Source organism: Dromiciops gliroides, chromosome 1, assembly GCF_019393635.1.
Source record: "Dromiciops gliroides isolate mDroGli1 chromosome 1, mDroGli1.pri, whole genome shotgun sequence".
NCBI lineage: Eukaryota > Metazoa > Chordata > Mammalia > Microbiotheria > Microbiotheriidae > Dromiciops > Dromiciops gliroides.
The window spans coordinates 64,304,891-64,324,688 of NC_057861.1; the positions used below are offsets into that span (position 1 = coordinate 64,304,891).

At 42.8% G+C, this 19,798-nt stretch overlaps 1 protein-coding gene across 3 annotated transcripts in view; it reads left to right on the forward strand.

Moving 5' to 3' along the window:
* The window catches only part of ATCAY (ATCAY kinesin light chain interacting caytaxin), a 58,316-nt gene that overhangs the window by 6,786 nt on the left and 31,732 nt on the right, over window positions 1-19,798 (forward strand). Inside the window, exons 1-3 of one of the 3 annotated variants that reach the window (XM_043967294.1) lie at window positions 9,155-9,290; window positions 14,350-14,408; window positions 17,404-17,625. In XM_043967294.1, the coding sequence (XP_043823229.1) occupies window positions 14,372-14,408; window positions 17,404-17,625 (259 nt within the window). In that variant the 5' untranslated portion in view covers window positions 9,155-9,290; window positions 14,350-14,371. Of the gene's footprint in view, window positions 1-9,154; window positions 9,355-14,349; window positions 14,409-17,403; window positions 17,626-19,798 lie in introns of those variants that run through there. The other 2 variants (XM_043967286.1, XM_043967277.1) reach the window with 2 other exon arrangements.

Below are 19,798 nucleotides of genomic sequence, written 5' to 3' on the forward strand. Positions count from 1 at the left end.
TAAGCATTTATTAAACTCCTACTATGTTCCAGGTGCTGCACTGAACACTGGGGATACAAAGAAAGATAAAAACAGTGCCTGCCTTCAAAGGAGCTCAAAATCTAATGGGGGAGACAACAAGCAAAAAAAAAAAGTACAAAAAAGTCCTATGTAGGACAAATAGGAAATACTTAAGAGAGGGAAGGTGCTAGAATTTAGAAGGCTTGGGAAAGGCTTCCTGTAGAAGGTGGGATCTTAGATGGGACTTGAAAGAAGGCTTCCAGGGATGCCAGGAGATGTGGATGTAGGAGAGCACTCTGAGCATCCAGGGAGAGCCAGAGAAAATGCCTGGAGCAGAGAAATGATTCTCTCTATACCTTTGTATTAAATTGGAAGGCTCTCCCTACCGACCACTAACCCTTAGAATCCCTTGTTTCCTTCCGGGGATGGCTCAAGTGCCATCTTCTACAAGGAGTCTTTCCTCATCCTCCAAAATCCTCTGATATCTGTTTTTCATACAGCTAGGAGGGGCAGTGTGGTATAGAACAGGGAATTGCAAAAATAAAAACAAAAACAAAAAAGAACAGGGAATTGGATATAGAGTCAGGAAATACTGGAATCAGGAAGACCTATTTTCAAATCCCACCTTATATCCTCACTAGCTATGTGACCCGTGGCAAGTCAGTTAACCTCTCTCACTGTCTCAGTCTTCTCATCTATAAAATGGGGGAGTAGGGGAACCCTAGAGCCTCTAAGGGGCCTTTTAGCTCTAAATTTATGATCTCGTGATCCCTGACTAGACTAACTAGACTGTAAGTTCCTTGAAGGCAAGGACCCCTTTGCTTTTTTTCTTTGTAACTCTTGTGCCTAGTACAGTGTCTGGCATACTTCAGTGCTCATTGATTAACATAATTCACTCCACCTGTTATGTTGTTGTTATCATTATTATCATTATTAAATTTCTATTTTAAAATTTTATATTAAAAATACTAGGGGCGGCTAGGTGGCACAGTGGATAAAGCACCGGCCCTGGAGTCAGGAGTACCTGAGTTCAAATCCGGTCTCAGACACTTAATACTTACTAGCTGTGTGACCCTAGGCAAGTCACTTAACCCCAATTGCCTCACTAAAAAAAACAAAACAAAAAACAAAAAAAAATACTATAGGAGGCAGCTAGGTGGCGCAGTGGATAAAGCACTGGCCTAGGATTCAGGAGGACCTGAGTTCAAATCCGGCCTCAGACACTTGACACTTAACTAGCTGTGTGACCCTGGGCAAGTCACTTAATCCTCATTGCCCTGCAAAAAAAAACAAATAAAAAAAACCCCACTATACATGGTTTTTGTTCTGACCCTACTTAACTGCGTGATCTTGGGCAAGCCTCTCTCCTCTCTGGAAGTCAGTTTCCTCAACTACAAAATAAGGAAGTTGGATCTGACAAGCTTCAAGCTGCTTTTCAGCTCTGAAACTCTACGATTCTATGATTCTCTGATTTTATTATAACTGACAAGAATAACTCACATTTATAGAGTGTTTTAAAGGTTTAAGAAGTGAAAAGCAGCATGGTGCATTGAAGAATCCTGAATTTGGAGTCAAGGGACTTTGGTTCAAATCCTGGTTCTGCCACTTATTTCCTGCATGAACACAACCTCTCTGGGCCTCAGTTTCCTCAAATATGCAATGAGGAAAGTGGATTGGATTATCTCTAAGATCCAGATCTATGATCTTAGGGATCTTAGGAGATCTTTACAATTGCTCTGACAGGTAGAATGGACCAGGTATCAATAGCGCCCCCCCCTTTTTTTACAGATAAGGAAACAAGTTCAGAGAAAATTAACTTGTCCAGGTTCAGTTAGGCAACACCAAAAGTGGGTTTTCAGGCAGCACTTTACCTTAATCCTGCAGTAACTAGATAGAACAAGATCATCTGTAAAAGCACACTGAGAACCAGTTCAGAAAGTTTGATATTGTGAAGAGACACTTGGGGGTGGGAAGGGAGGTGGTGCCCAAGTGAATTTTCCTGGTGGCAGCTGCAGAGACTGCCCCTTGGATATCAGTAACTCAGTGTTCAGAGGACAGTGGGCTTCTTGTGAAGTTTTAGTTCCTAAGTACAATTCTTTTCCCAACTCAGTCTTAAATTAAGAAGAGCTCTTGTTTCCCTGTTCCCCAAAACAGGCTTAATTCCATGTAGGAAGGTTCCAGCTGCAGGCTTAATGTTGGTATCGCTGTCTGGCATGACAGGACCAGGAATTCTATTGGCCCCAACTCAGTGGTCCTTGTTGAGGATGCTCAAGTGAGGTTTTCAAGATGGAAGTCACCTGAAAGATCATCTACGCCAACCCCCTCATTTTATAGATATGAAAACTGAGGACCAGAGGGGCAAAGTGACATTTCCAAAGTCATACAGGGAATAAGTAGCAGAGCTACTTGCATGGGGCTCTTCTGTGTGATTACATATTGATTTGCATGTTTAGAATATAAAAATGGCTTGAAGTGAATCAGGATGAGGGGAGATGCCATCACCAATCTTTTCAGAACTTGAATTTTTCTGTCATTTATATGTGGTTTGATGTCGCAGTTGAATAAAAAACATTTTACCAAGGTTTAATAAAGCCCAGGTGTTTTATACACATTATCTCATTTGATCTCCGCAACCCTTCTATAACATAGTGCAATATTAAATTTTTTTTTGGGGGGGGGGGGGTCATGGGGGTTAAGTGACTTGCCCAGGGTCACACAGCTAGTAAGTGTAAAGTATCTGAGGCCGGATTTGAATTCAGGTACTCCTGAATCCAGGGCCAGTGCTTTATCCACTGCGCCACCTAGCTGCCCCTATTATTATTATTATTATTATTATTCTCATTTTATAGTTGAGAAAATCAAGGCACAGAAAGCCATTAAGTTGGTCCGTCAACTAGCACTTATCAAGTGCCTACTGTGTGCTAGCCACTATGCTGAACTGTGGAGACATAAAGCCCCCCCCCCAAAAAAATATTCTGCTCTCAGGGAGCTAGCTCACCATCTAATGTAGGAAACAACATGAAAACAACTATATGCAAACAATATATGCATATAAATTGGAGAAGATATCAGAGGGAAGGAAATTAATCCGAGATTAGGGAAAACAGAGAAAGGCTTTTTGCAGACTAGCTGAGATTTGAAGGAAACCAGGGAAATGAGGAGGGGAGGGCATTCCTGGCACAGGAGACAGCCAGAAAAAATGCTGTCCTGTACAAAATCATATAGCTAATAAGTGGCAGAGGTGGTTTCTAAAACCAGGTCTTTTAAATCAGGTCTGTTTTAGAGAATCTAAGCATCTTGGGTACCTCAGGCCATCTAGACCGGCCCATACCTGAACAGGAATCCCCTCTGCACTATCCCCAATAAAGAGTCATTTGGCCTCTTCATGCCCATTTCACTTCTGAACATTTCTAAGAATTAACAAACATTTCATTACATTAAGCCCAAATCTACCTCTCAGCAATAGTCCTGCTCTCTCTGGCCAAGCTGAACCAGTCTAATCTGTCTTCTACAGGACAGCTCTTCAAATACTTAATGACAGTTAATATGAACCCCCTAAGTCTTCTCTTCTCTTAGGCTCAAGATTCCTAGCTTCTTCAACAGACACTCTTATGAGCTGGTCTCCAGTTTCTTCCCCATCCTGGGTTGTTTTACTCTGGACATGTTCCTGTTTGCCAATTTCCACTTTAACCCAAAGCATCTCAAACTGATCTCAGTATTCTGGATGCGGCCAAGGACGATGTAACTATCTGCTCCCTATCTTCTGGATCCTATGTCTCTTTAACTGAAGCCTGAACTCACATTAGCTTTTTTTGACTGCTATGTCTCACTCATAATGATTCATGTTGGACCATAGAATTAGGACTGGAAAGGACCTTAGAAGCCATCCAATCATTTTACAGATGAGGAAACCTCAAAAAGTTGAGTCACATAGCTAGTACGTGTCTGAGGTGGGATTGGAATCTAGGTCTTCTTGAGTCTTAAGTATGGTACCCTTTCCATTGCACACCATGCTGCCTTGACTCTCAGAAATCTTCCTGTCTTTGTCTTCCTCCTCACCTGTCTCATTGACCCCTTCCTCTCCTTCTACCACTTTCATCTCCAACTCTACCTTTACAACATCCCTATATAGATATTCTTTTCTTTCTTTCTTTCTTTTTTAGTGAGGCAGTTGGGGTTAAGAGACTTGCCCAGGGTCATACAGCTGGTAAGTGTTAAGTGTCTGAGGTCAGATTTGAACTCAGGTACTCCTGACTCCAGGGCTGGTGCTCTATCCACTGCACCACCTAGCTGCCCTAGATATTCTTTACTCCATCGTAAGCTCCTTGTGGCCAGGGATTGCTTTACTTCTATTTGTAGCCTGAGAGCTTAGTATAGTGCCTAGTAAATGGTAAACCAATCCACAAGCATTTATTAAGCTTTTACTCTGTGTCAGGCACTGTGTTGAGCCCTGAGGACACACAGAAAGGCAAAAACATGATCCCTGACCTCGAGGAGCTCACATTCCAATGGGAGACACAGAGGCATATACAAGATGTATAAATAGTCTACGGGGGAGATCGCTAAGAGCTTAGTTATTACTTTTATTCCTATTTCCACACAAACTGTTATCTAGGCTTGCCTTCTCCATCCTGTCATTTTCTCATTGATTATTTGAAACCAAATCTAAGACTTCATATTCCTCTCAATTGAATTTAATTGTATTAGATTTGTCCCATTATTCTAAAGCACTGATTGTGTCAGCCTTTCTTAGGGGTCCTGAATGCCATATAATGCTCTATCCCTCCCAGTCAATGTCATAAGCATTCCTTCCATGCCTTCCCTGACACCACAGCTGCTTCTATTTCCTTCTAAGTATGACTGTGGGCACTTGTGTCCAGAAGAGAGAATGAATATCACACATCACAGAATGTTAAGAGTGCCACAATAGCCTCCTGACTAGTCATCCTGTCTCCAATCTATCCCTTCTCCAATCCATTCTTCATGCATTGCCTGAATAATCTTCCAGGTGTCACCTTTGTTCATGTCAATCAACTACTCAATAAGTTCCAATGGCTCTCTATCGCCTCCTGCATAAACTTCACATTGGCATTCAAGGCCTTCTACCATCTGCCTTCAACTTATCTGACCAACTTTACCTCATGCTATTGCCCTTCACATATTCAAATTCCACCGAATCTATACTATCTGTCTCCTATTCCCATGCTGTCTTCCTCTTCTTCTGTTTCCCTTGTTCATTCTATCTGCTGGAATGAACTCCCTACCTCCCTTCCTCTGCTGAAGTTCCTAACTACTTTCAAAGGCTCCTTCCTTCATAGAACCTTCTTGGAACCCACCAGGTGAAAATGGTCTGTGCCAAGGGCATGCTAATAAATGTTTAACAAGCTGTCCAAAAAAAAGGCATACTTTAAAATTTAATCTGCATTACTAACATTTTTTCCATCACCTTCTTAAGGCTAGACAAACAACAAAACAATAAATCAAGCCTTGATATATAGTGTTTGCTGATTTCTGAGATGTAAAAGCTCATACCGAAAATGCAATAATTGGCTTTCACAAACTGGTTTGAACTGCCTCTAGCACATTCCTGATCTGTCTGTCTGTCTCCTCAGATTTCTCATAACCTTGGACCTAGACATCTCCTTTGCAATTAGCCTGGTCTCCCTGGTATCACAGATTTTAGTGTATTTGAAAAATACACTAAATCCTGAAAAAAAAATCAGAATGAGACCTACATTTTTGGACATGACCAATGTGGGAATTCATTTTGCTTGACTCTGAATATTTATTATAAGGGCTTTTTTGTTTGCTTGTTTTGTTTTGTTTTTCAGGGCAATGAGGGTTAAGTGACTTGCCCAGAGTCACACGGCTAGTAAGTGTTAAGTGACTGAGGTCAGATTTGAACTCAGGTCCTCCTGCATCCGGAACCAGTGCTTTATCCACTGTGCCACCCGGCTGCCCCCCTTTTTTTTCTTTTTAAAAAATTATTTGGGGCAGCTAGATGGCGCAGTGGATAGAACGCCGGCCCTGGAGTCAGGAGTACCTGAGTTCAAATCCGACCTCAGACACTTAACACTTACTAGCTGTGTGACCCTGGGCAAGTCACTTAGCCCCAATTGCCTCACTAAAAAAAACAAACAAAAAATTATTCGATGGTAGGGGTTGGGCGGTGAGAGGGAGAGAAAACAAATTGATACTGGTTGGAAAAAATAAAATTGCATTTAAAAATATTTTAATTGTCCAAAAGCAGAATGGACTACCTTGAGCTATGGTGGATTCTTCCTCCTTAGAGGTCTTCAGGAAGAGGCTGGATGACTATTTATCAGCGGTGCTATAGTAGGAATTCTCTTCACATATAGGTTGGAATGGATGGTTATATGGAATAGGTGGTTGGAATACATGTATGGGTTAAAATAGACCTAGGTCCCTTTCAACAATCAAATTTTGTTAGTTGAATTGAATAAATTTGTAAGGTCTGCTTATCTCAGCAGTCTTCCAGCAAATGTTTATTAAATGCCTACTGTGTCAAAACCTTGCATTTAGCACTCAGAATATAAAGGGGGTGGGGGAAATGTGGTCCCTTCCCTCAAGGAGTATCTAATCTAATAGGAGGCTATGACACATTAAAAAAAAAAAGGCGTGACACATGGTAGTATGTGATAGAGGCAAAATTCAGGCGAAGTGGGGCAGCTAGGTGGCGCAGTGGATAGAGCACCAGCCCTGGAGTCAGGAGTACCTGAGTTCAAATCTGGCCTCAGACACTTAACACTTACCAGCTGTGTGACCCTGGGCAAGTCACTTAACCCCAATTGCCTCACTTAAAAAAAAAAAACAACATTCAGGCGAAGTGTTCTCAAAAATCTGAACGTGGAATAATTTCCTCCAGATGAAAGAATCAGACAAAATTTTATAAAACAAGGTAATATTTGTGCTGGACCTTGAATAAGAAAAGGATTTCAACAGACTGAAATGAGGAGGTAGTATAATCCTAGTCTGAGGAGGGGCCTCCACAAATGCACCAAGACTTGAAAAAAACAGAACAAGTTTGATAGGTGACAGTGAGGAGAGTGCTGGACTTGGAGTCAGGAAGAACTGGGTTCAAATCCTCAATGACCCTGGGCAAGTCACTTAATGTCTCCCACTTAATGACAGCCCCAAAGATCACTTCCAGCTCTAAACCTATGATCCTGTGGTTGGGAAGGATGAAGGATGAAAGGGTCTTTAAAGTATAAGGGGCAACTAGGGAGAAGCAAGGTACACAGAGGACCTGGAATCAGTAAGACTTGAGTTCAAATTCAGTCTCAGACATTTACTAGCTGTGTGACCCTGGGTAAGAAACTTAACCTCTGTCTGCCTCAGTTTCCTCATCTGTAAAATGGAGATAATAATAGTACTTACCTCTCAGAACGGTTCTGAAGGTCAAATGAGATCATATTTGTAAAGGACTTAGCACTGCACCTGGCACATAGTAGGTTCTATATAAATGCTATCTATCATCGCCATCATTTTTGTTATTATGGAGGGAAGTGATATGAGCCAAGGCTAAAAAGATAGGTTGGCATTAGACTATGAAGGGTCTTACATGCAGGCCAAAAAGTTGGTATTTTATCCTAAAGGAAATAGAGATCCAATGAAGGCAATGAGGCAAAGGAATGAAGAAGTCAGACCTTCACATGGATGCATGACATGTCAGAGTCAGAACAAAGGGCTCCTGGCAGCACAGCCCCACTTCCTGTACCTCCAAACACACATGGTGCCCAAGTAGGCCCCAGTTTAGAAGAAGCTGGTAAGGCAGCTCACTGAGTCTGAGACTGTCAGACCAAGAACCAGACTTACAATCCATTCCCTTGGGAGAACAGAAAAGAATGAGAGTCACTGGTATTAATAATAATAATAATAATAGTTCATATTTTATAGCAATTTAATGTAAACGGAGGGCCTTCTTCATAATAACCAACCCTCTGGGACAGGAAACACATTTTCTCCATTTTACAATTAGGGAAACTGAGGCACAGAGACATGAAGTGAGGCCGGATCAGTGGTGTGCTGTTACATGTTTAATAACTGGCTTTCTGGAGAAAAAAATGCATACAACAGACTTCAGTTTAATCTACATTATTGGCATTCCCTCCATCACTTTCTTAAGTCTAGACAAGCAACAAAACAATATGCCAAGCTCTGATTTGTAGCATTTGCCACTGTCTGAGGTGTAAATGCTCACAATAAAAATTTAATGATCAGCTCTTGCAGCCAGTTCAATCTGGCTCTAGTACATGCTACTAGGAAACACAGATTTAGAACTGAAAAGGCCCTTAAAAATTCTATAATCTCACTCCCTCATTTTACATATGAGGAAACTGAGATGCAGAGAGGTTAAGTGACTTGTTCAGTGTCACCCAGGTAACAGATAGCAGAGCTGGGGCTTAAACCCAAGCCTTCAGATTCCATTTCCAGCACCTTTTCCTTTGCTGCCTACCCCACAGTCAGGTAACTAATGAAACTTATAGTTAAAACTTGAACCCACAGGGGGCAGCTAGGTGGCACAGTGGATAAAGCACTGGCCCTGGATTCAGGAGAACCTGAGTTCAAATCCAGCCTCAGACACTTGACACTTACTAGCTGTGTGACCCTGGGAAAGTCACTTAACCCTCACTGCCCCGCAAAAAACCTCCAAAAAAACCCAAACCCTCTCCCCCCAAAACCCAAACAAACAAAAACTTGAACCCAGGTCTGAATTTGGTGATCTCTCCCCCCAACACCCCATAGCACATTGCCCTTCATCTACTGGTATGGTCTATCCCAGTCCAGAGCTTATAGGCAGGGCAAAGAAAGGTCAAACTGAGCACGTGTCTGGTTTGACCTCCAGAAAAGGGTGGGGGGAGTGCAGCTAAAGGCCAGTGAAGGCAGCTGGATATGAGGAGTCAGGCCCAGTGCAAAGGATGCAGTAGATTAGTGTAACCTAAGAAGGGAGGGAGCTGAGTAGAGAGGGAGGGGTAAGTATCTTCCTCCCTGGAGGTGTGTCCTCCTGCCAAAGGCTTGGTCTGCTGGTGCGTCTCCCGTTCTGCATTGATGCTGTAGTGATGCCCGAGGGAGGAGTAAGATGCTGGAGCATGCTCACTGGGTCCCCAGCATCATCCTAGTCAGAATTCATTCACTGCCAGAGAGCCAGTATCTTATAGGGTGAAGCTCAACATCATCTGATCAGTACAGACCAAAATGGTGGGGCTGGGGCCTTAAACAAGCTCCCCTGATTCAGGAAATTCAGAAAGGGAGAAAGACTCAGGATCCAGGTAAGATTTAAACAAGAAGAGCCAGCTTCCCAAAGAGGGGATTGACTGAGCATCCTCTTAAAAGGTAAGGAAGACATTTTTATCTTACTTCCTGATACAGTCTCTGTTCAAAGACCCCTCTGATATCCATCGTCAGCCTCCAAGTGCATTTGTGGAAATCAGTGGGGTATTTGGAGGTACTCTGACTGGGGGAGGGGCAATTAGACAGCACCCCTCATTACATCAAAGGATCAGAGATTTGGAGCTAAAAAGATCCTTAGAGATCATTTAATCTAGTCAGTCCCCTTCATTTTACAGATGAGGAAACTGAGGCCCAGAGAGATTAAATTATTTCCCCAAGGTCACACAGGTAGTCAGTAGTAGAGCCAGGATGTGAACCTGTACTTTCTAACTCCAAAATTGAGAACTTTGGAGCGAGAAAATCTATTCTATTCATGCCAACAAGAGCTCAGGCCCTTGGGGACAGCTGGGTGGCACAGTGGATAAAGCACCAGCCTTGGATGCAGGAGAACCTGAGTTCAAATCCAGCCTCAGACACTTAATACTTACTAGCTGTGTGACCCTGGGCAAGTCACTTAACCCTCATTGCCCCGGGGGGAAAATTTGCTCAGGCCCCCAAAAGACTAATTTAATTCTTTTACTTGTTCCATCAGAATGTGAGCTCCCTGAGGGCAGGAACTGTTTTGCCTTTCTTTGTATAATCCCCAACATGCTCTTACATAGTAAATTCTTGATAAATGCTTGTTGACTGACCAACCGACTAACCCATAGATACTAGTTTCTAAAGCATGGTCTTCTGTGTTACCTGAAGCAAGTCGCATATTCCCTATACCTCAGTTTTCTTATATGTAAAATGGAGGTGACTATACTGGTACCATTGTTGCTATCTCATTGAGTTGTAAGAAACACACTTTATAAACTTTAAAACTCTGGAGAAATACAAGTTATTATTCCTGTTTGCTGTGTGACCCTGGCCAAATCATTTCAGCTCTCTGAGCCTCAGTTTTCTCATCAGTAAAACAGGGACCAGACAATGACTAAGGCAGCTAGGTGACCCAATGGATAGAGCATTGGACATAAGTTCAAACCTTTGTTTGCCTCAGTTTCCTCATATTTAAAATAGCACCTTTCTCCCAGGGTTATTGTGAAGATAAAATGAGATATTTCTAAGTGCTTTGTAAGCCTGAAGTGTTATATAAATGCTAGCTATTGTTACAATTAAGGCAGCTGGATGGTGCAATGAATAGAGTATAAGGCCTAGAGTCAGGAAGATTCATCTTCCTGAGTTCAAATCTGACCTCAGACACTATGGGACCCTGAGCAAGTCACTTAACCCTGTTTGCCTCAGTTTCCTCATCTATAAAATGAGCTGGAGAAGGAAATGGCAAACCACTCTAGTATTTTTGCCAAGAAAACCCCAAATGGGGTCACAAAGAGTCAGACACTACTGAAAAATGACTCAACAACAAAATTATTCACAATTATCTCAGACCCCTTTCAACCCTAGATTTCATGATAGGATTGTTCCCTAGCTAGAGCTGAACAAGATACCTCCAAGGAATTAGAGCATCGTGGATTTAGAACTGAAAGGGATTGTAAAGATCATCTGGGCTGGTAGTGTCACATTCAAATAGAAATGGGGGCTGCTAAACTTTACATAAGGATCCTGGTGGGCCACCTATTGACTTAGTATTCAAATGTAATGTTATCTGTGTTTTACTTTGTTAAATATTTCCCAGTTACATTTTAATCTGGTTCAGGCCACACCTGGGATCAGTTGTTGCAGACTTCACACAGAGGCCCACAGAGAGTGAATTGTCTGAGGTCCTCTAGATCTTAAGTAGCAAAGCCAAAATTTGAAATTTGCAGTGAGGACAGCACTTTGTAAACTTTACATCACTACAGAAATGTGAACTATTACTATTATTGTTATTATTATTATTATTATTATTATTATTATTATTATTATTATTATTATTATTATACCTTGTGTGAACCTGGGGAAGTCACTTCACTCTTATAGGTCTCAGCTTTTTAACCTGTCAAATATGGAGAAGGAAAACACTCACATCATCTACCCCACACGGATGCTTCAAAGAAAATATTTTGAAAACCTTGAGGCACCATAGAAACATTCGGTTATAAATATGATTGAAATAGATACAAAACGGGGCAGCTAGGTGGCACAGTGGATAGAGCACCGGCCCTGGAGTCAGGAGTACCTGAGTTCAAATCCAGCCTCAGACACTTAACACTTACTAGCTGTGTGACCCTGGGCAAGTCACTTAACCCCAATTGCCTCACTAAAAACCAAAACAAAAAAAAAAAAAGAAGAAGAAATAGATACAAAACAAGCAAGCAAGATGGCCCCTGACTTCAAAGAGCTTATGTTCGAATAGAGTTAAATAGCACCTAAAGCATAGGGAGGTTGGAAAGGTGGTTCTCTAAAAGCAACACCATTGCCCAGTTCTTTGCAAGCTAAAGTAGAAGCTCATCTATCACAGCCCAGGGTACTGGGGGCAGAGTCCAAACTCCAGTGGGAGGGGGAGAAGGATGGCTAAGCCCAGAATTCCTGAAGTCCCTGTCTCTGCTTGGACAGGGGCTTTCCTTCCTGCTGAATTTTGACCACTTAAATTACCCAAAGGTTGACAATCAAGACCTTTCAACCAAATCTGCTTTGGGTACATTCCCTTAACGTTTGAGTTAAGACCCGCTCTGTCTGAAAGAACTCATGCCAGTGTCCCCTGTTTCTACTTGGATGGATCCTAGTCTATATGGGAAAAAATTGCAAAAAAAAAGTAAGACTGGCCAGTTAATATTGAAAGCAACAGTCTTCATTACAAGCACTGTTACTGCACATGAAGGAAAGCTTAATAGAATCCCAGGGTTTGTCAGGGGTGGGAATACAGAGGGGAAGAAAAGGGAAGTAAGGTCAGGATACAGCCAGGGTAGCTGACAGATTTCTTTAGGCTTTAGCAGGAGGGTCCACAGGACCTTGATACTCCCAGCTTAAGGTCTCTAAGTCACTTCCAGTCAGTGTGAGAGATGGCTGTGGTCTTATCTCCTCCACTAGAGCATCACTCAGATACACACACACACACACACACACACACACACACACACACACAGACTCACACACATGGCCAAGATCTCCCAAACTAGGGCCACATGGACAGAGCTCTGGGCCTAGGATCAGGAAGACCTAACTTCAAGACCTCCCTCTGATCTATACTGACTGTGTGTAACCTCTTTCAGCCTCATAAGGTTGTTGAGAAGACCAAATGAGGTAAAATACGTAAAGTGCTTTGCAAACCCACGTCTCTTTCTGTGTATGTATCGCACTACATAGCATGGTATATCATAGCTTCTGTTTAAATGTATTTGGAGGGGGCAGCTAGGTGGCGCAGTGGATAAAGCACTGGCCTTGGATTCAGAAGGACCTGAGTTCAAATCCGGCCTCAGACACTTGACACTTACTAGCTGTGTGACCCTGGGCAAGTCACTTAACCCCAATTGCCTCACCAAAAGAAATTAATAAATTTTTTAAATAAATAAATGTATTTGGAGCTTGGTGGCCTGGGAGAAGTCACTTAACCTTCTGGGCCTCAATTTCCCCTTCTGAACTGAGGTGGGGAGGGAGGGTGGCATAATGCTTTCTAAAAACTTCCTTTTAACTGAGTCTTTATCTGTAAAAGGGGTTGAGAATCCTTCCCCTGCCTCCCTCACAAGATTGTTGGGAGGATCTTGCCCTCAGGAACCATCTAAATCCAACTCCCTCATTTTACAGTTGAGGAAACGGAGGCCAGGGAGGCCAAGCTTAAACAGCATTCCTGGTTTCCCACAAGTACTAAAACCCAGAAGTAATTTTTGAGCACAGGCCCCTTTCTTTCTGGACTCCATGTTCTATGCACGGTAACCAAATGAGGTAAGGGGTACCTCATGGCCTGGCTCTACCACACTCACTCTTCCTGTAACTTTCCCCATCAAGGTAGCGTTGTCTGCCACATCCCCCTTGAACCTTTAAGAGCTCAGACAAAGCTTCACAACCCTGGAATATGATACACGATCTTTCCTGAATAAGAAGCTTTCTGTCCAACCCTGTGCTAGGCTCAGTGGGGATGCAAGATAAGCAGGTAACACTGAGTCCCTGGAAAAGGTAATGGTCTAATTGGGGAGGTAAGATTCACACCTAAGAAGCAATTAGAGAAAAGGGGGATAGAATATGAAAACAAACACTTGTTTACATAATACAGACATATGGGAGAGGGAGCAGAAACATTCCCTCTTCCATCTGGGGAGGCATGTTAGTTGTATTCAAGTATTTGAAAGGCCATTCTGTGGAAGAGGGATAAGACTATTCTCTGCTCAGCTTAAGAGAACAGAACCAGGAGCAAGGAGTAGAACTTACAAAGATACATTTGGGATGACATTGGAAAGAACTTCCTGACAATCACAGCTGTCCCACACTGGAATGGGAAAGTTAGTGAGTTTCCTGTCACTAGAGGTATTCAAGCAGAGGCTAGATGACTACGGGGATGCTGTTGTGGGAATTTTTGTTCAGGTATGGGATAGACTAGATGCTCTCTGAGTTTCTTTCTAATACTAACAGTCTGTGCAAAGTTACAGGGAAGACAACTTGCACTCAGTGGGAGGAAGAATTTCCCAAGGGAAGTACCAAATTCTCTCTGACTGAAAGTCTCCTAGAAAAAGCTAGATGACCCTTGGGATGTTGTAGAGGGAATTCCTGTTTAGGTATGGGTGAGATTCAACCCTCCCTGATAGCCCTTCAAATACTGACTCTTTGAAAACAGCAGGGCTTGGCTAATGAGCTAAAGTTAGAAGGTTCTTCCCAGCTTGCCTGGTCTATACTTCTATGACATTTCAAGCCAATTAAGAATTGCACTAAATTTAGCTGGACACTGACTGATGATAGAAAATGTTATTTCTTTCCTTCCCCGAATGCAACTTTCTGAACCCGTTTTGCTCAACCCACCCTCCTGGCTCTGCCCTTTGCTTTGACTGTTGGCCGATGATGATGTTCCCTGGACGGGTACAACAGGCCTCTTCCAGAAGAGACAGGGATGGACACCCTTGGCAGCCCTGTTGAAGACACATCCTGTAAGTATCTGCCTTGGCTTACCCAGGGGCACTGGTGTATGAGTTTTATAATGATAGGAATAAATTTTAGCCATTTGTAATCCTAGGAGACTGAATGTCAGGACACTTGGGATTGAATCCTGGCTCTACCATCAACTTGCCCCATGACCTTGGACAAGTCCCTTCCCTTCCTGAGGGTGGAATCAGAGGTGGGATCCAGATCCAGGTCCTTGGACTCCAGGACCTGTGATCTGCCCACTATACCCTAGCAGTGCTGCTACCCCATGCCTAACATCCTAACAGAACATTCCTATCATCGAGAGAATTCCTGAACCATAGATCCCTATAATTAGACTCCTGAATATATACTGCAGTGACTCCAGATATGAGTGACCCTGACAGGGAGGGCCCCCAGTCTCATATGAACATATGAGCACCACCTAAAGAAGTTGGGGGGAGGCGGGCATTAGCCTAGAAAAGAAGACTTAAAAGAATCATGGCTCACTTTAAGTATTTGAGGGACCATCATGTGGAAGAGGAATGACACTGGTTCAACTTGTCCCCAGAAGGCTGAAAAAAGATCAGTCGGTGAGAATTACAAAAAGACAGATTTAGGTTTGATATAATAAAAACAAACTTGCCAACAGAATTATCCAAAAGTGGAACAGGCTGCCCTGGGAAGTAGGACCTTACTAGAGATCTTCAGACAAAAGCTGGATGATCACTTTGGGGGGGATATCATGCCAGGGGTTCTCATTCAGGGACATGGCATCTAAGGCCTCTTCCAGCTCTGACATCTTGTGATCCATGTTTTATATGAATGCCCTACATGTTCCAAATTGAACCCATCATACTCTCCCCCTGCTTTCCCAAGCCTGTCCATCCTCCCAACTTCATTTCTCTATTCTCCTTCGAGTCAATCAATCAATGAGTATTTTATTAAATGCCTAATATGTGCCAGGCACTGCACTAGATGCTGGGGATACAGGTACAGAGACTGAAACAAACAATCCTTACTTGCAACCTATTTCATAACCTGGAAGCTTAGTGCAGTGCCTGGAACATACAGTAAGTGTTTAATAAAAGCTTGTTCATTGGAAGTTGTCTTTCACTCCCCACCCCCCACCCCACCCCCACCCCTGCCATGTATCTCTCTCTCTTCCACCTCTCTCTCTATCTCTATCTCTTTGTCTCTCCCTCCCCCCTCCTTCTTGTTCTCTGTCTCTCTTTCTCTGTCTCTGTTTCTCTTTCTCTGTCTCTCTGTCTCTATCTCTCTATCTGTCTCTGTTTCCCTTTCTATATCTCTCTATCTGTTTCTTTCTCTGTCTCTCTCTGTTTCTTTCCTCTCTCTTCTCTCTCTCCCTCACTCTCTCTCTCCCCCTTCTCTCTTTCTCTCTCTCTCTCTCTCTCCCTCTCTCCTTCCCTTCCTCTCTCTGTCTCCTCCATAATTCATCAGTCCCCATATCCTGTCCATTTTATCTCTACATTTCACATCTGTCCCTTAATCTCCACTCACAAAGAACTTACACTATCCCCAACAAGTGGTTATTCAGTTTGAAAACGTCCAGGCAATGGAGAACCCACTACTTCCCAAGGCAGACCATCCCACTTTTGGAGAGTTCTAGTTGTTAAAAGTCAACAAGCATTTATTAATCACCTGCTATGTGCAAAGCACTGTGGTAAGGATCAGTTGTTAGGGGGTTTTTCAGTTCAGACTCCCATCACCTTTTCCCCAAACTATAATAATAGATTCCTCGCTAGTCTCCCTCACTGCAATGTGCCCCCCCTCTAGTCCATCCTTCGCATAACTGACAAATTATGTCACCCCCTGACCAGCTATTCACTCAGTGGCTTCCCACTATCTACATTTCAATATCTCATTGAATCTACATTCATTGAAACCTCAGGCTCTCCCCCTCATCCTGTGGGAAGTAGTGGGCTCTCCATTGCCTGGACCCCTCTCTCTCCAGGGGGTCACCAGCTCTACCCTCTTTTTAGCCATTGTCACTGAAGAAGCAGAGGACCCCTCACAAGATAAGAGCACTTCAAAAACAAAAACAAACAAACAAAAAGATAAGAGAACTTTCCATATTTTCCTTTCTTTCATGGGCTGCCATGGTTTTGGCCAAAGGATTCACGTTAGATTTTTTTATAGATGTGTTCCTCTCTATTTACATTCTTGTAGTCAGCATGTATGTTGTTTTCTTAGTTCTGCTCACTTCACTTTGCATCAATCTTCTCTCCGTGTCTGTCCGTATTCATCATGTTGATCATTTCTTACAGCATTTCTTCCATCATAATCATGTGCCCCAATTCATTTAGCCATTCCCCAATCAGCAGGTGTCTTACTAGTTCTTTCTAGTTCTTTGCTACCACAAAAAGTGCTGCTATAAATATTTTGGTATTTATGGAACCTTTCCGGTTTTGTCAGAGGCCTCCTTGGTATAAGCCTTGCAGTAGAATCTCTGGGTTAAAGGTAATGGACATTTCAGCCACTTTATTCATAATTCCAAATTGCTTTCCAGAATGGTTGAACTCATTCATAGCTTCACTGAGATCTCACTAGACACCCATGACATTCTAATAAATTATTCCTAACTTTTCCTTGACGTTGTCCTGTCCCTCCCTTCTGACCTCTGTGAATCTGTGCGTTTTGTCCTCCTCCCCAGCAAGAACACTCCCTCATCTCCACCTGTGAAACACCTTTCCTTCCTTCAATGGCCAGTTGCATTGCTACTTTTCTCCCAAGGCCTTCCCTGATCCCCCTTGCTAGAAGTGATCTCTCCTCCAATTTCTCATGCCTCTCTTTGTAATTTGCATGCTCTTTTCTTATTCTAATTCGCATCATAGTTATTTGCATGCCCATCTCGATGGATCTATCCCCTCAAAAGAAAGAAAGCTTCCTGAGGGCAAGCACTGTGCTGTTTCTATTTTTTAATTCTCAGCACTCAATTCAATGTCTTGCACATATTAAGGCCTTCATAAATATTTACTGAATTTTTAAATTTACCCCCAGCTCCTCCAAACACTTTAAACTTCAATGGGGCTCATCGTAAACGAAAGACACTCGTTGCTCCTGAAATCAACATTTCATTGGACCAAAGCGAGGGCTCCATCTTATCTGATGATTTTCTGGACACCCCTGATGACCTGGACATCAATGTGGATGACATCGAAACCCCAGATGAGACAGATTCCCTGGAATTCCTAGGAAATGGCAATGAGCTGGAGTGGGAAGGTAATGAATCTCATCCTAGCCAATGTCCTGGAAGTGTTATTTTGACTTTAATACCAAGAACGTTGGTATTAAACGTTGGTATTCATATGTGCTCCTGAAATTTAATAGCTGCTTATCCTTGGAAAAATTAGTCTATCTAAATCTGTTTTCTCATCTGTATAATGGCAATAATAATTCTAACGCTTATCTCATAATGTTCTCATGAAACTCAAGAGATCATGAGTGTAAAGCATTTAGCAAACCTTAAAGTACTATCCCATATAAACATCCTTTTTTATCAATGATCATAAGCCAAGTCTCAGGTAGAAGACTCAAAAGAGCAATTCAGTTCCTTATTGCTAACTGCACTGTGAAAAACCAAGTGGTCTTGCAACCTTGCTCAGTCCTTATTTTGGCTTCTCAAGGTTTCTTTGGTGGATCATCCCACCAAATCATATTATTTTGGGGGCTGAGTGACATTTTGGGCCTCCTTCAAGTTCTCTGTATGTGTATTAAAACAACTTCAGAAGCTCACTTTTGTCAGCAAGAATCACAGAAACACAGGATGCCTGAGCTGGAAGGGACTTAGATTAGGGAGGGCTCTTAGAATGCAGAATGCAATGTCAGAATGGAGAGGAACCTTAGAATATAGAATGTCAGAGCTGAGAGAACCATTAAACATCATCTAGTCCAGTGCCCTCATTTTTTACAGATGAGGAAACTGAGACCCCAAAAGTGAAAGGATTTGAACAAGTCCACAGAAGAAGTAAATAACAGATTCAGGCCTTCTGACTTCAACTCCAATGTTCTTCTACTGTCCCAAGGCTAGTGCGAGTATTGACTCATTGGCAGTATCTCCACTTGGGTCTCTGTTACCATGTTCACACAACTTGTGAGTGGAGGAGCTAGGACTAGGACCCAGGAATTTCCACAATGCCTTATTTTAAGAGTAGAATTCAGCCTCAACCTGTCCTCATATTCCCCCCCCCACCCCTTTTATGATCTGTCATCCTACTTTATCCTGTCCCAAAGGCAAAGATTTCCAGGCCCCCTGTTGGCTTAGTTCCTGCCCTACCCCCAAACCCCCTACCCCCCAGGCTCCTTGGAACTAAAAATACCAGTTCCCAGTGTCTGAAGCAGTGAGTAGCCAAGCTAATCTTAGCTCTTGACTAGCAGCTATTTCCAAAGCTACCTTAAGGACAGTTCTAAAGAGCTGGTCATCCAGGGAGGGTTGAACGGCAACAAAGCACATTCATCCCTTCATTCATTCATTCCATTTGAATTTGTTGGACAAACATTTTCTAAGCACCCATGGTGTACAGAGCCCTGTACTCAGGGGTTCCTTTTTCAGCCCACCTTATTTATATATGAGAAAACTGAGGCAAACAGGGTTAAGTGACTTGCCCGGGGTTATACAGCGAGGAAGTGTCTGAGGCCAGATTTGAACTTAAGAAGATGAGTCTTCCTGACTCTGGCACTCTATCCACCATACCACATGGCTGCCTGGAGTCAGAGACTTGGGGTCAAATTCTAACCTAGTACTTGTGTAACATTGGGCAAGTTACTTCTCCTCTCTGGGTCTCAGTTTTCTCATCTGTAAAATGAGGGTGCTAGAGCCAACGACCTCTAAATTCCTTTCCAGATTTATTTAGGAACAATGAGTAAAGCTTCAGAAGACAGACAAGGGTCCTCTAGTTTGGCTAGACCACAGTGTGGGGTGGGGGTGAGGGGATGATATAAGAGGCTTCATAAAGCCTTGATTGACATTGTAACGACTGGAATGACACCACCTGCTGGATACTTACTGTAGAAAAGCTCCGCCATGAAAGGAAGGTCTTTGAGGGCAAGACCATGAGTCTTTTCTTTGGTGTCAGGAAGTGACGTTTGCTGGTGGGAGGAGGAAGGGGGAGCTGGGAGCTCTCTCTTTCCTTTGGACTCTGGTGGAGAGCGGAGCTAGAAATGTGCTCTCCCTTTAATAGATAGATGAATGTAGGCCTTTCTCTCTCTCTTTACCAAATTCTTATTCTCCTTAATAAATGCTTAAAAGCCTAACTCTTGCTAAAGCTTATAATTTATTGGCGACCACTCATTAGATATTTTAGACAGTTTAGCTAGAATTTTAGCCCTTAACAGATGGCTGACCACAAAGAGGAAAGCTGAACCTCACTCTTCTGATCTTCCGGTTGGGTAAGAA